Source organism: Diospyros lotus, chromosome 8 (genome assembly GCF_014633365.1).
Source record: "Diospyros lotus cultivar Yz01 chromosome 8, ASM1463336v1, whole genome shotgun sequence".
NCBI lineage: Eukaryota > Viridiplantae > Streptophyta > Magnoliopsida > Ericales > Ebenaceae > Diospyros > Diospyros lotus.
Window position 1 is genome coordinate 3,159,623 of NC_068345.1, and position 16,660 is coordinate 3,176,282.

The window sequence follows — 16,660 nt, forward strand, 5'->3', positions numbered from 1 at the left end:
CTCCTTTTTTTTTTTTTTTTTTTAAACCCACTTAGAGCATGTGAGATTAACCACCTAATTTATATTAATTATTTTCTAAAACTCATTGTTGGTCCCTTAGGGTATGACCACTCAAGTGGAGGGTGAATTAAATGATTAAATTTTTTCTCAATTTTAATAAATATTCTTGATTAATTATTTTATTGATAAATATAATAAATTATATTTGAGATTAATAATAAATATAAATCATAAGATATAATAAAAATAAATACAATGAGACACAACACAATTTATAGTGGTTCGGTGTTTTCACATACATCTAGTCTACTCTCCAAATGTCTAACCACCCTTGGGATTCCGCTAAATTAATTTCACAGAGATTTCCACACTAATTCACATTGGAAACTAGATACATACTTCGATTACAACGGGTTCTAGGCAATCATTACACTAATATTTTTTTCCTAACTTATCTTGAAAGCTAGATTCACCTAGATTTTAATGGTTCTAGGAAATCTATACAATCCACAATGATAATTTAAATGTTACAAATAATTTGTTCACACTTTGACACAAATAAGCAATTAAGAACAAATTATACAAAATAATAATATTTAAATAAATAAATAAATTTGTAATTTCAAATAGAGAAGTTCGAATTTGTCATAAAAGACTTCAAGAACTTTTATTCTCTTGTCTTGTAACTCTTTGATAGATGTGCAATAATGATTCGAGAGCATTAGATTGTTTGAATACTTTGTTTGAGAGCTTTTGGATACTTTAGATATGCAATGGAAGCACTTGCATACTAAAAAAAAAAAAGAGTTTGGGTGGTATTTATAACCATTTTGGGCACTTTTCCAACGATAAAAAATTTTACTGTTATAATAGAAAAACTTAGTATAACTTAAACTTAATGTGCACTTAAATATTTAAGAGGCCTTTAGATCAACTGAACTTAGACAAATAAAAGGTATTGGGTTCAAACCCAAGCACATACATCTAGTTGTTAAAATATTTTTGAAATACATATTATATAAATTAATCTAAAATATATTTAAAAAATATTTTTAATAGAAAATAATATTTTTGATAATACATATGATATATAAAAAAATATTTAATAAAAAATATTTTTAATTAAAAATAATATTTTTGATAATGCATATGTTATGAAAAATATTTTATAAATTAATTTAAAAAAGATTTAATTTTTTTAACAAGAAATAATATTTTTGATAATACATATGCTATGAAAAAAATATTTTATAAATTAATAAAAAATAATTCGGTACTACAATTAATATATTTAAGAAAATACTATTTTTGTTAATCACCAAAAATACTATAATTTGTATATTAAAAATTATTTTTTTATTAATCATTAAAACTTAATTAATATGAGTAAGTTGGCTCAACACTCATTTTTAAGATTTTGTTTATTTTTTCATTGGCATAACCATAAGAGATTATGGTTATTTTATATATAATACTATAACTAGAGTTTAGATTTAATGATGTGTCAAAAACAATAGTCTATTAAAATAGTTAAAAACCTAAAAGTCCAAAATAATTATTCAAACTAAAAATATAATTTTTTTCTTAACTGGAGTTAGGGGTGTGTATTCGGTTATAACCGAACCGAACCGCCCCATTTTTGCCTAACCGAACCAATATGACTTAATATACTAATCGAAATAATCGAAACCGAATTAACTAATTTGGACTTTAAACTAACTGAACTGAAAATCGAACCAAAAAAATATTTCAAAAATTGAAATGAATTAACCGATTTGGACTTTAAACTAATCGAACCAAAAATTAAACCAAAAAGCAATCCAAAAACAGAACCGAAAATACTAAAAACACCAACATCAATAGTAAACACTAAAAACTCATTAACAGAAAAAACACCTGATCAATACAAATATGCACTGCAAAACATTCACCTGGTCAATATAAATATGCATTGCAAAACGCCAACAACAAACACTAAAAACCAACAAAACAGAAAAAATATTTATTTCTGCACAATTCACTTATATATCAAAATAATAACAGCAGAAACTAAAACAAATTAAACAATAACAGTAACAGAAAACACAGCTTCTCAAATTGATGTTTGTTTACTATTTTGATTAAGCAAATCAAAACCACATGATGATTAAAAGTGAAACCAACAAATTCGCAAAAGAGAAACAACGAACCAAATCACAACAAATTAAAAAAATCAAACGAATTAAACAACAAATTCGCAAAAGTCAAGGCATCAACGAACCAAATCAGCGAACCAACTAGATCGGACATGAGCATAACAATCAAAACCACACGACGATTAAGTTATCGAAATCATATTACCTTCTCAAATCGATGACGGTGGTACCCATTACTCGCAAGATCGTTCTCTCCTAAGTTGTCGAAACCAACCAAATTGTTGATGTTGACGGGTGAGGAGGGTGAAATGGCTTAGGGTTTGCTGTCGCGTTCAATAGGATTGAGAGATGGGTTGGGTCTCGAACTGTCAGGTGTAGGGGGGCTGGGTGTTGGGTGGGGGAGAAGCTGATGGTGAAGGGCTTGAAGGCGTTTGGGTCTGAGGAGGATGACAATACGTCAATGACGAGGTGAGGGTTAGCCATGAAAGACCTAGGGCTAAGGTTGATGCTTCGACGACAAGTGAATGGGGGTTGGGTGTTAGGTCGGGTGGGGAGAAACAAACGACAAAGGCGTTCGGCTCCGATGACGACGGAGATGTGAAGGTTGACGACGGGTATAGGGGTCTGTAAAGTGGTATTTCTCTCGGCTTAGGCGGGCTATCGGGTGTGATTCGCAAGGAATAAGAAAGGCAACGGGACAGACAGAATGGGTAGCACCGTAGGTAGTAGCACGGGTATAACGGGTCAATACCGGTCGGTTCAATTTTGCGTGTATTTTTGTCCAATTACCTGAACCGAATTGACTACCCAAAGTTTTTGCAAAAAACTAACCAAATCCAAACTGCCCACCATGGATAACCGAACATAATCGATCGGTTCAGTTCAATTTAATCGGTTAAATTGATTTTATGCTCACCCCTAACTGGAGTTTCGAATAAAATCTAAATATGATAGTTTTGATATTTGAAAATCCTTTTGTGAGTTTTGTGAAAATAATAGATATTATCCATAAAAATATTAATTTTAATAGATTTTAGAAGGTTAAGATAAATATTATCGATAAGAATTATAATTTTAGTAGATTTCAAAAAATTATCCTACTCTTATAAATTAATAACCTCTCATTTTAAAAGGAATAGGTATATAATATTGATTTTAATATAAATTTTAAATATTGAAATATTTGCGTGAGTATTTTTCCTTATACCATGATAATTCTTTTTTGAGTAATGCTATTATTCTCTAATAAAAATGAATAACAATAATGTGATAGATCATGTGAAAGAGAGTCAAACATATTTTATTTTTTAAATAAATATATAATATTAATTAAATATTTTTACATATTATATCATTGCTATTAATCTTTACAAAAAATAAATAATATTACTCAAAAAATAATTCATAATCACAAACAAACATGAAGTGATAGATGAAATGGTGAACCCATTGCCATGGTGGGCTGTGGCGAACCCCAATCATGCCATCCACAAATTAATAATATTATGATTTTTGCTATAAAATTTCAAAATTAGTTTGCACTTTGGACAAACCAAATCGTTTTTCTCTTTTCAGAAGAAAAATTCAGAATCTGAAGTGGAGGTTCGTTCAGATTCAAAGCAATATTCAATTATTCATTGCCACTTCCTTCACGTCTCCATATTCATCGAAAGGGAAACACTCTCCGGGATCTAAGCCCGAATTTGGAGCCCCCAGTTGGATTCCGTTCGGTTTCATCTGGTTCTGGTTCGAACCCAGAAAAAGAATTATACAGGAAAATGAGCAATCTGAGGACGATTTGTAGATCGCACACGGTGTTCTCGTCGATCGCCAGCTGTTGCAGGGACAGAGTTCGGGTTCGTTCGCGCTCTGTGGTTAGGGTTTCGATACGGAACCCTAATTCAAAGCCTCGATTGTCCTCGCCCTCCTTGTTGTCTTCTCGGTTCGATTCCTCAGACTTGCCCAAATACGAGCCCTGGTTGAGGCTTAATCAGAGGAGGACCGTGGTTAGGGCGTCTAATTGGAACGACCCCAAATCTCCCTATGAGACTCTCGGTAATTTATTATTTTTGTTAATTATTTGGAAGAGAGTAAAGAAATGAGAAATTTGTGTGTTTATTTGGTTTTGCACAGAAGACCATTGGTTTGACTTGTTCCCGCTGCCAAATGTAGTTTAGAAGCGTAGAATATTGTTGAATATCACATGGTTGAAGGCTTTTAAGATACTTCTTGGCATATGTCTTTCATGAGTTAGTCTAGATAGGTAGCCGTTGTAGGAAAAAATGAAATAAAAAATTTAAGGTTTTTAAGAGGATTTTACTAGGAAGAAGAGGCGAGGAAGTTCATTATATTTTTCGTTTGCATTATAAAGAAGCTTTTTGTTACCTCGGCCTGGTATGACATGTTAGGGAGTTATAAAGAGCATTGCATCTTTCGTTAGCAGAAATCTTCAATTTAAGCAAAGAATCAAAGCTATGCGGTTGAACATGCATGCATAATATAAGATGGGGTGTTTGCAATGATAGAAGATAATTGGGTTGATGTTACGCGGAAGCAATTACCGGACATAAAAAAAAAAAAAAAGAGATCTTCCTTCCATGTAATATATTAGCAATTACTTGAACTAATTTCTTATGGAGTATAGATATTTCTGCATTGTACCATATTCTGTTTATTTTAACTAAGACCTTATTCTTGAAAAGTAACTAATCAGGATAATAAATTATTAATTTATTATAGCTTTTGAAGTATCATAATTAATCTTTCAAGTTGATTTTCATGTTTCTGATTGGTATGTGAGCATGCCATGCCTGTGGATTTACTCATTGCTTATTGTTGGAGAAGATAAAAGAACAGGAAGATTGATTTAAAACTATGGACGAGTAGAGGATCAAGGTTGTGTGAGAAAGCCTCCAAAGCATAGGTCAAGTGGCGGGAAAGTGATATGCTGGGGTTTGTACCAGTAGATCACGAGTTCAATACTCGGTTTAGACAAGGGCCAAAGACCCGCCTGCGATTTTCCTCTTATGTCGAAATCGAGGGCATGAGCGGCCGGGGACCACCCAAGGGCGGTAATCCCAAGGTTGTGTGAGAAAAGATCAGATCAATTCAAACTAAAAGGATAAAAGGAAGAAATGATGAAGCAGATCTCAAAAACAGATAAGGGAATCCAAGTTCAAACTCATTCAAATTTGTAAAATAGTAAATTTAAATTTGTTGTAATCTATTCCTGTAATTTATGAGAGTTTTTAGGATATTTTGTGTATATAAATCATACTTCAGATCAATGAAAGTTTACGGAGGAACATTCACAGTTCTCCTATTCATTTTTCATTTATAATTCCAGATTGCTCATAAAACATGAAGTTTTTTGAGACATCACATTTATGCACTCTGTGACTTGCAGAAATATGGGCAAAAAATAAAAGTCATGCTTTGTACACTGAAAAGGATAGGGGAGAAGTCTTGAATCTGGTGTCTCCTCTGCCTTTCTCTATGTAAGAGCATGGCATAGATAATTTTCAGCATTTCTGACACAGAATGCAGCAGTTTATATTCTATGTCAAAGCTGAACCAGGATTTTTTCTTGGGTGCCTGCCTGTTAAGTAGTGCAAATTTTTCTTCTTTCTTCTTATAATGAGTAATTTACAATATCTGATTACTTGTTTTTGCATTCAGAGTTGGAAGGAGATGCTGATGAAGAGAAAATAAAGTTAGCTTATCGACGTTTGGCCAAATTCTATCACCCAGATGGTATTTCTTGATCTCGTCCATACAGTTTTATGTGTAGTAGATTATATGATGAATGTAATATTGTTAATACCCTTTGGATTGTGGATTAATTACTTATTTTTCAATATTTAGCTAATGGTTGACTTTAATGGGTTTGCTTTTGTATTTCATTCATACTGGGTACTTTTGCCTGTCCTACAAATAGCCAGGAAAACAACAGTACTTTGCTCTTTTTTTGGCTGTTGTTATAAAGAAGTAAAGAATCTCTGTTTGTGTAGTTATTGAAAAATGTATCCTCCTGTTTTCATGTTGCAGTTTTCCGGTATGTCACTGAGATCACTTCATTCACTTTCCAACACTCTTGGGGCTTGTCTGTGTGTTCTTCAGTTCCACAGTTGGCACTTTGTCTGCCATTGAAGTTTTACCAGCCTCTGTAGGGTAATGCCAATAAATAAGCAAGGTCTTCTGAGGGTTGCATTATGTAAGAAAGTTGAGCAGCCTTATTGTATTCAACCCTGAACAGCTTCTATGTTGAGTCTAGCAACATTAGACATTCTTTGAGCGGGGCTAGTTGTCAAAAATTGTGCTAGATTTTTAAATATTTTGAAAATGATGCTATTTTCATAATTATTTATTATAAAAATATTATTTTTGTATAAAAAAAGCCTCATGTATGCACATGCCATTAGATTCACTCAGCCTCCAAATCATAGTATTTGCCATAAGCAGAGACAAGACAGTATGAATCAGAGTCTTCTATTTATGGCAGAGGGAAGTTAGGTTTCTATTTAAGTTCATCAATTGATATCATTTGATTCATTTAGAAAAATACTTATCAAAAAAGGAATACACATGTAATATGCTTTGAAACTGTTTGCTGCTTTCTTTTTTTGAACTTGCTTGTTCCTTCCATATCTTACATCTAGTTTAACTTACCCATTATGAATTAAAGGTTTCTGACCCTACCCCTGTTTTTGATCCAATGCGGATGTCACGACCCTAGGGAGTAGTGTGTAATATTGTAAAATGTTAGCCCTAATTCAAGGGCTTGACAGTGGAGACTGGTTGTGCTCATATACTTTTCATGACTCATTTAAGGATAACCAATTTATGTGGCAGTAATTTCAAACTTAGTTTTCACTTAGGTTGTGCCTGATCCAGGTTTTTTTTTTTTCACAGTTTGGGTCCGTGCAACACAATTGTTGCTTGGTTCTCATCATGTAGTGCCAAAAACTGAATCAACTATAAGACCAGTTTTGTGTATGGCACATGGTATTGGGCAATAAAATACTAACATGCGTAAAATATGAGAGTAACATAGATGAGGATGTTAAAATGGACGTGTGGGTATACAAGAACGGATAAAATTTAAATTGAGATTATTCATATTAAGGTTGAAGTAACTCTTATTGGAGATAAGATATGTGAGACACGATCAAGATGGTTTGGTCATGTGAGAAGACTAATAGTCTCTTGTGAAGAGAGTGGGTTGAATAAAAAAAGTATTTAGAAAAAGAGGTAGAGGAAAATGTCATGACCCCAAGGACATTAGTTGTAATTATTTCTTGTTTGTATTTTCCCTTAGTTTGTACCTTAGGTTGTGTAGTGTGTACTTGAGTTTGTTGATTTGGTAATAACTGCATGGATATAAACAACCTATAAATAGGCTGTTGAATAGAGAATACATGGCGAATGATTGAATGGATACAATTCTGTTTTTCCCCTCAATTTTCATCTCCCTCTTTGTTCGTCTGAACCCTCCCCCTTTCTTCTCAATGTCTCCCTTTTTCTGTTCTGTTTCCCCCTCCAATATGTTCTTTCTTCCTCAATTTCCTTCAGAATTCCATTCTAAACACTAGGAAAACCTAGGGCCGTGACATTTGGTATCAGAGCTAGTCAATCATTGGCTGTGATTCTGGAAATTTGGGCGAAAATCTTAAGTAGTTGAATTTAGGGTTAGATCCGACACAAAGCAAGCAGTTTCAGAATTGATGGAGCCGTAAGAAGCAGACGCAAGAAGCTTAACAGAGCCAATCGACTCTCAGAAGAAAGGGTCGACGATTCTTGGTGCGACTGATTTCCAACACGTCTTGGGTGTTAATTGCCACTTAATACTCAAGCGAATTCCGACGATCTTGGTTCGAAATTGAAGGCGAAGTAGGCTAGAAGAGGAAGGCCAACGATTCTTGGTGTGACTTTGGGCAACGTAATAAAATTGGGTGAGCGTGGAATCCCAATGATTGCAACTGAGATTTCGGCGAGAAGGAAGGCGCGAAGTGGGCGCATGATCAAGAAGTGATCTTGATTGAAGCTAAGAACGGTATCCGATCCTCTGTTTTAGGGTTGTTGCATTGTGAGATTCAAGATATAGGCAATCATAGGAGGTTGTTTGTAACGCCCCCGCTTTCCTTGGCGCGTTATAACTTGGGACAATTCCGGGACAATAATTTTTTTTCTTTCAACACTAAAAGCTAAACCACATCATTCCCCGAATTCGTCCCAAAATTTCCATACATTTTATCTCGAAAGAGAATCACTATACACATCAAATGCGGAAGCAAAAATCGAAACCTGATATCTTAACATTAATCATAAATAAATTCTTACATCTTCAACATTCCTCAAAACGTTTAGAATCTAAAGTAGCAGAACATAAATACAGGGGCTACGTAACATACATTTCATTCTTCATGCACTCTGCTAAGTGCCATTTCATGCATCATTTATCCTTAAATCTGTTACAATCTCCATCTAGAACGTTTGAATATTCCAGGGGCAAAACCCAAGTTAGATGATGAATCATCTAAGTAAGGGTACATAATGCTATGTCATGTGTGTATGCAATATCTTTCCTTATAGGTGTCAACTGCACCTCTCATGCTACCTACCATTTTTGCGGGCCACCTCTTTCGAAGACGGGGTGTATGGGTGCATCCTTGGTAAAGCAGCGGTGCTAGTTCGTACTCCCTATGGCCACAAATGCGCGTGATCAATGATATCAACGTGTTTATGCATTTCATAGTCATGTATGCAGTCTACGTGATGGATACATATCAGAGCATGTCAATATGATGAAAACATTCCCGAGGATCGGGTTTCTTAAACATAAATCACTTATAACCAAATATTTTCTGTAAAACTAACTTTAATTGGGAAGTACCACTTACCTTCTCAACCTTATCGGGTTACCTCGATATTCGTGCCTTGCCTCGTATATCGCCTCGATTTACGTGCCAACCTCAAAATTCGCACAAGTCACTTCGATTTAATCCTCAAAGCATCCTAATCACCACATTTATTTAAATAAATATTAAAACCTATTTTTCCATAATTTCTTGCATTTTCTTTAATTTTTTTCTCTATTTCTTCCTATTTTCCCCTCAATAAATCCAAACAAAATATTTCTAAAATATTTTCTCAAATATTTCACTACGACAATTCATAAAATAATATTCTTGAATTTTCTAGGATATTTTACTTAACTTAACTTAGCATCTCTGACTTTCTCGGTATGCATGCCCTGATCTCGAAACGCGTTTTCGGACAATTTTTCTTTGCCAAAATCTCCGGAATAATAATAAATCGCCAAATCATATTTTTCATGATTTTTCCAATAATTTTTTCCTATTTTTTCTTTTTTTTTCCCCCTTCTTTTCTTTTCTTTCCTTTCCTTTTCTTTTCTTTTCTTTTCTTTCTTCCTTCTCCCTGTTCACCTTCTTCCTCGTGCAGCCCCTGCGCGCGCGTACAACCTCCTGCCCAGCCACCCCTCGGCCAGCTTCGCCGGCCATCGCGACCGCCCCAATAGCCATCATCGACGTTGCCGGCTGCTCCATGCCCGCCGCCGCGATCGCGCCTTGCTGTCCTCACCGCGGTAGCTGCCCCAGCGCTGCTGCTCACTAGCGTCGGCCATGGCCGCTGCCGCCTCGTGCTGCAATCGACGAGCCCCCCGACCATCTCCATGGCTTTCCCGCGCCACCGCGATGCTGCTCCATCGGCCTCCCCTGCTTGCTGGCTTGCCTCCTTCCCCGCGCTGCTGGTGCTGGTTCGTTCGGCTACCATGGCCGACTTCGGCCTAGCTCTCATGAGCTCTCTTTCTCCCATTCGATCTTCCTCTCTGCTTCTCTTTATTTTCGGCCAACTTCTCCCTCGATCTTGATGCCTCAGCCGCCATGCTTGCTTCGGCCATTGCTCTGCAACTCTCTCTCTCTCTGCCTTTTCCCCATCTGCTTCTACCTTCTCTATTTATAGGCAAACACACCACCACTCCACTGCTTTGGCCATCACTTGACCCATTCCTTATTGCGTGTAAGGCCTTCCAAACTTGCAGAGGCGCGGCTGATTTACAGGGCATGGGGAGAAGGTTGCAGGGTATGGGCTATGGCATGGCTGCCATCACTCACGCGCACACGCACACGTACAAATATATATATATATAATTATATATTATATTATACATTTAAATCTCATTTCTTATTTTTATTTTATTTGGAAAATTTTGTAATTTCAATTATACCCTCGAATACTGAATTAAATTGCATTTTAATACAGAAAATGCAAAATTAATAACCTAAGATTTACTCGAAAAGACGATTCTGCCCTAGCATCCTCATCGGGCCATTGTTTCATCCCGAAACCACTGAAGGGTTGCTCGTTATGCAAAACTGGGGCCCCCATAGGGTTCTGTTGATTTTTCGGGAGTCTCCTACAACGATTCGATTTTTCAGCCTAAATGACATCTGTATTTTAGCTGTACCGAAAACTATTCCCGATCCGATTTTTTTCGATACCATAAATCTTTTCTCGGAACGCTCATCAAGATTATATAATTTTTCTTAGACAATTTCACCCCGAGGCATTCCTTGCAGTCGATTCGGTACTTATAACTGCTATCAAACCAATTTTTCGGTATTCTAAACTTATCGAAATTATGTGGCAACCTTATGCTGAGATGGGGTCTTACATTGTTGTTCATTATCGACCCTTGTAAGAAGATCAGAAAAGACCCTTGAAGGAAGGGAAATGGCGGAAGGCACAAGAATGAAACAACTTGAGTCAAGAATGGAGGCGTTGGAATTGGGGATGATGTGGACTCAGGAGGCCTTGAATTGCAGCAAGGAGGACATCTTGGTCATAAGGGAGAATGTGCGAGAGGATCTCACTACATCTTGAGAGAGTATGTAGAGGGAATTGGAGAGGCACCGGGAGTTGTTGGATCAATTCAGCCAGAGAATAGACAACATGTTCAACATGCTGTCGACATTATTACCTCAATTCCGTTTATCAGCAAATCCCCCACTGAGGATTGTTTTTGATTTAGCCTTTTCTGGTGACGGAATTCTCCCTCAACCTGTAGGATTAGAATCCCCAACAAAGTTTATTCTTGATCCAATTTTGTTCGGAGATGACAATCTCCCTAGAATTTTAAGAGTGTAGCAGACTAAGGAGCCTCCAATCTTAGACCCAACAATTTCAGCGAGAGGTAATTATCAAACCTCTACTTACACTCCCACTCCAAGACTAGAAATACCCGTTTTCTAAGGATTGAAATTGAGGTGGTGGATTCGTAGATGTGAGAGATTTTTCTAGTTTTACAATGTAGCAAAAGGGCGGAAAATCAATTTGGCGACAACCTATCTTAATGATACGACTGATTCATGGTATCAAGGTTGGCTTTAGACAAGGAAAGTTGAGGTCAGTTGGGCTGAATTTGCTGAGGACCTGTGTGAACATTTTGGGGTGAATTCTGTGATAGATGTGATTGAAGAATTTAATAAAGTAAGACAAGGAGGATTAGTGGTTGACTATCAAATTTGGTTTGAGGAGTTAAGGTCTTTGATGTGGAGTTTACAGCTAGCACTAACGAAGCATTATTTTTCTGTCCAGATTCATTAGCGGCCTTAAGGAGGAGTTGAGGCTGGTGGTCAAGATAATGCAGCTTGTGATGGTGAAGCAGGCTCTCGAGAAGACAAAGTTACAAGAGCTTGCATTGGAAGCAAACTCAGCCTATGTTCTATCAACCATTGGAGGGAAATCAATCGAGTAAATGTGAATTCTAAAGTTTACCCAAGCCCTGATGCAACCAACTCAATTGTTATGGAGCAGAGAACGAAATTAGGATTATGTTATAAATGTGGAGATAAATTCAGCCCTAACCGATGCCAAGGACAATTATTGAACATGGAAGGAGTAGAGAACGAATACAAAGGAGAAGAGTTGGCGGGAATTGGGTGATGAAGAAGGCATAGTTGTAATAAGTTTCTTGGCGACGAGAAACCTTTCAAGAAGGGGGGAATTGTCATGACCCCAAGGGGATTAGTTGTAATTGTTTCTTGTTTGTATTTTCCCTTAGTTTTACCTTAGGCTGTGTAGTGTGTACTTGAGTTTGTTAGTTTGGTAATAATTGCATGGATGTAAGCAACCTATAAATAGGCTGTTGAATAGAGCATACAGGGCGAATGATTGAATGGATACAATTTTGTTTTCCCCCTCAATTCTTATCTCCCTCTTTGTTCGTCTGAACCCTCCCCATTCCTTCTCAATTTCTCCCTCTTTATGTTCTGTTTCCCCCTCCATTCTGTTCTTTCTTCCTCAATTTCCTTCAAAATTCCATTCTAAACCCTAGGAAAATTTAGGGCTGTGACAGAATACAAAAAAAGAAAAAACTTGGTGGGAGGCTCTTAAATATGATATGAGTTATGAGGACCTTATAGAACATAACACCATAGATAGAAATAATTGGCAAGCTAGAATACATGTACTTGACTTGGCAGTGGGATTAAGACTTGATATTGTGTTATGGCATTTTCTTTAAAAAGACTGAAGGATGAAGCAATAGAAAAATCTTTCCTTACTGTGTTTGTATGACAATTTAGGAAAAATCAGAGATCATCCATTTTTAGATCATGTTGAATTGTAGATTATGCCCTAGACTTTTACACCTTTTCTTAAGTAAAGAGAACAAGAAAATAAAATGTTGTCATTGGCTTGGTTAGAGATCATTATCATGCTTGTGAATTATATTTCTTCTTTTGGATTCTAAATAACAGTGACTTCCATAACTTTGAACTGTTAAATTGTTGTATCTTCTGGACATTTGATTTTGAATAGTATGTCTGACATAATTAGTAGAAATCTGTATTTGTTTTTTAACCTGATTCCTTAATATTTTGACTTTTTTGTGTTGGTGGAAATCCGTATTTATTATCTATCCTGTTGTCAAAAGTTGCATCTGGATGTAGAGCTGCAACTGATCCTTTCTCTTGCCTCAAGTTTATGATAGTAGGGGGACCCTTGAGGAAGGGGAAACAGCTGAAGCTCGATTCATCAAGATTCAAGCTGCTTATGAGTTGCTTATGGATCGGGAGAAGCGAAGGCAATATGATATTGACAATCGAGTCAACCCAATGAAGGTAAAAGTTTGATCGCTTTATTAGTTAATGGCATTGGACATGTGAGAGGAAAATCAATAGAAACACATGGGCGAGCAAATAGGGTGGAAGAAATTTGTAGTAAAAGAGGTAGAAGACAATCAAAGAAAACTTAGTGGAAAATCCTTGGATTTCACAAGAGATATGATGACTTTATAGAAAATATGGCTGTAGATAGAGATGATTGGAGAGCTATAATTCATGTAGTGGCCCCACCTAATGGGATTAAGGCTTGGGATAGATGGTGATGAACATCGGTTAATAGCACACTTGAATATGAGTTGGAAAAAATTCATGTTAAATTGTTGAGACATGCTAGGAATTTTTCTGAGACTAGCTTTTGTGTCTATTTCTGAGTATTTCATACAACTGTAAGAGAATGCAAATGGAAGACATGATACCTAAATAGAACTGCAACTGCAAGATCAATTCCCACCACTTTGATGATGCTTACAAAACCATCCACTAGATTGATGGTTTTCTTTTTCTTCTGGTACAAAGAATTATATCTACTAATCTATATTAGCATGGAAAATGATTTGCTGGAATGTATTTACTTTAGATAGAGAATATATTGATGTGAAAAATCAGCATTTCCCGCACAACTCTTGGTTGTTCATCAGGGTTTCTTCTCCCTCTTCTCAATAGTTTGTCTTGATTTTTTTTTTTTTTGGTTGGAAGTTACTAATTCCTAGTGACCAATGTTCTTTTACCATTTCTCACCTGTGGTATAGTCTGTCCAAAGAATTTCTTGTTAGCTGTACAAGATGTCATATTTTTCTTTCTTCTTTTCAAAATGAAAATTGTTTTTTTGGCTAATTCAATGAAAATTAAATTAGCATAGGAGAAACCACTACTTTTAACTAGAAATGGATTCAATGACGAACAATCTTCCATGTATGTTGAAGTGCTATCAAGCAGTCCTCAGAGAGAGAAGCTTCATTTGCCAGTATTATCATTCTTTTTCTTTTTTCTTTTTTGCCCATTTTGTTGATTATCTTACTTTATTCTTTTTTCCTTTTTCCATAAAATGAGGAAACATTTTATTATCTTACTTTCTTACAAAAATACCTAGTAATCCTATCATTTGGTCTGTGTGTTATTGAAATAGTGATGATAATAATATACTGCTCCTTTCTCTCTCTTCTTTCTTTTTGCTCTCAAATTTGCATTTAGAAATGTCTCACGCTTGTAATTTTAGTAAAGGTAGAAGTGAAATATTTAGATATGAGTTACAAAGGGTGGAAAATGGCTTTGGCTTTTTCAAGTGATGGGTCACTGATTTTTGGAACACCGTATTCTCAAGTTATTACATATTCATCATTTGGGTGTCCGCAGGAAGACAAAAGATGAGGAAAAGGGGGTTAGGGTTTATGGTTTTTGATAAAGCACAGTTTTCTAATGAACTAAGGGTGTGCTTGATTGCACAAGGTGGAAAAGAAAATAAATTCCAACTCCCAAGGAAAATTAAAACCAACCCCGCCCCCCCCCAAGAATTGATTTTGAGGAAAATATGACATTTTTGTATTTGGGTGGAAAACAAATTCCATGGAAAAAGTTGTCAATCAAACATTCAAAGTTGGAATTTGCCTGGAAAATATATTCTTTTCCATGTTTTCCATGCCAATCAAACACACCTTAAGTGCTTTTAGGTAAACTCTGATTTGAGGATGTAATTTTGCGGGTTCCTGAGGAAAGAAGGAAAAAGGGCAAGAAATGAGGTGTAGGAATCTATTCCTTGGGATCACTTTTTGAGGCCGAGCAAATAATATATTGAGGACCGAAGAAAAGGATTTGGAATTTTCAGACCAAAATTTCAAAATTCAGCTCTATTGAATAAATTGTATGCATGTTTTCTTGTTGTCAGCTTCTCCTAATACTAAGACTTAGTAATAATATATTGTATGCATGTTTGACTTTTTGACTAATAATATTATCCTCAAACCAACTTCCTAATAAAGATACAATTTGGACCTCATCTAGACCACATGTTAAGACACTAAAATATTTCTTGATAATGGTGCATGTGTACTTCATAAAAGATAATAATGGATTTGCTTTGCAACAATTCATATCCAAAAAATCTGAAATTACCAAATTGTCTCTCCTAAAACTTTGAGTTAGTGGCAGCATACTAATTCAAATTATACATATATAAAGGCTCAAATTCATCCTAAAACCTTGATTACTACAGTGTGCCTGTAAAATTGCAACATGTTATTTTCTGTTTGCAGGCTCTCCGGAAATGGTTGTTTTGCTTTCAAATAATTAGATGCAATATGTAGCATTTAGCATTTGGATGGATCTGTTCATTGTTAGTGTTCTTTTCAAGTTGTTGACATATGTTTCCATTGAAAATATACTTGTCTCAATATATTTGTTTGGTCCACTTTTGAGCTATTTATCATGGAGCTGAGACGCGGTGTGATTCCCTATCAGAATTCATTTGTTATTTCTCTGCCCTCGGCCCTCACTTTTAGCTGAAGGTCATGGGAGCTGAGTAATTTAGATCTTCCTGAGATGATTTGAATTATTTATTTTCAGCTTCTAATTGAAAAAAATAACTGTCTGACATTGTGGCTTTCTTAACTGCCATTTGTATAATTGTCTAGTTTGGCGGCCGTATTGCATTTCACATTTTGTTTCTGTTTGTTTTTTTTTATTCACATGGATTTTGGTTGTAATAAAGACCTCAAATAAGATGATTTTTCATCCCTTGATATGATAAATCTCTCGCCATGTTTCTTAGGCATCTCAAGCATGGATGGAGTGGCTCATGAAAAAGCGAAAAGCTTTTGACCAGCGGGGTGATATGGCCGTTGCAGCTTGGGCTGAACAGCAGCAGCGTGAGATGAATCTCCGCGCACGCCGTCTCTCTCGTTCAAAGGTGTTTTTGCTTAAAAGTTTGACACAGTAGACGGAGAATATTATTACAAAAGTTTGATACAGTAATAGGCCACATTTTCCTTTTCAGATTGATCCTGAAGAAGAAAGGAAGATTCTGGCAAAAGAAAAGAAAGCATCAATGGAGAATTTTAACAATACCCTCAGGCGGCATACACTTGTGTTGAGAAAAAGAGACATAATGCGAAGGAAAGCAGAAGAGGAAAAGAAGAAGGTTATCAGCCAACTTCTGGCTGCCGAGGGTCTGGAGCTTGAAACAGACAGTGACGAAGCAGCCTAGACCAGACAGACGATTTTTATTTTGATTTTTTTTGTGCTAACTTTTTTAATTAAAAATATTTGAAAAAAGAAAGGTGTACATATTATTGCTCAGTCACAGATAAGTTGCATTCATCTAAAAACCATTATTACAAGTACAAGTAAAATGACTAGTTAGTTGCACTGTTTCTGTGCAATTTTTGA

General features: G+C 35.8%; 1 protein-coding gene across 1 annotated transcript; it reads left to right on the forward strand.

Annotated features, from left to right (window-relative positions):
* Positions 1–3,580: 3,580 nt before the first annotated feature.
* LOC127807212 (uncharacterized) lies at positions 3,581–16,639 on the forward strand. The gene is made up of 5 exons (XM_052344890.1): positions 3,581–4,190; positions 5,814–5,888; positions 13,137–13,276; positions 16,044–16,181; positions 16,269–16,639. Exons 1-5 carry the CDS (start codon positions 3,914–3,916, stop codon positions 16,476–16,478), a joined length of 840 nt encoding a protein of 279 aa, XP_052200850.1. The 5' UTR covers positions 3,581–3,913; the 3' UTR covers positions 16,479–16,639.
* The last annotated feature ends 21 nt before the right edge of the window (positions 16,640–16,660 follow it).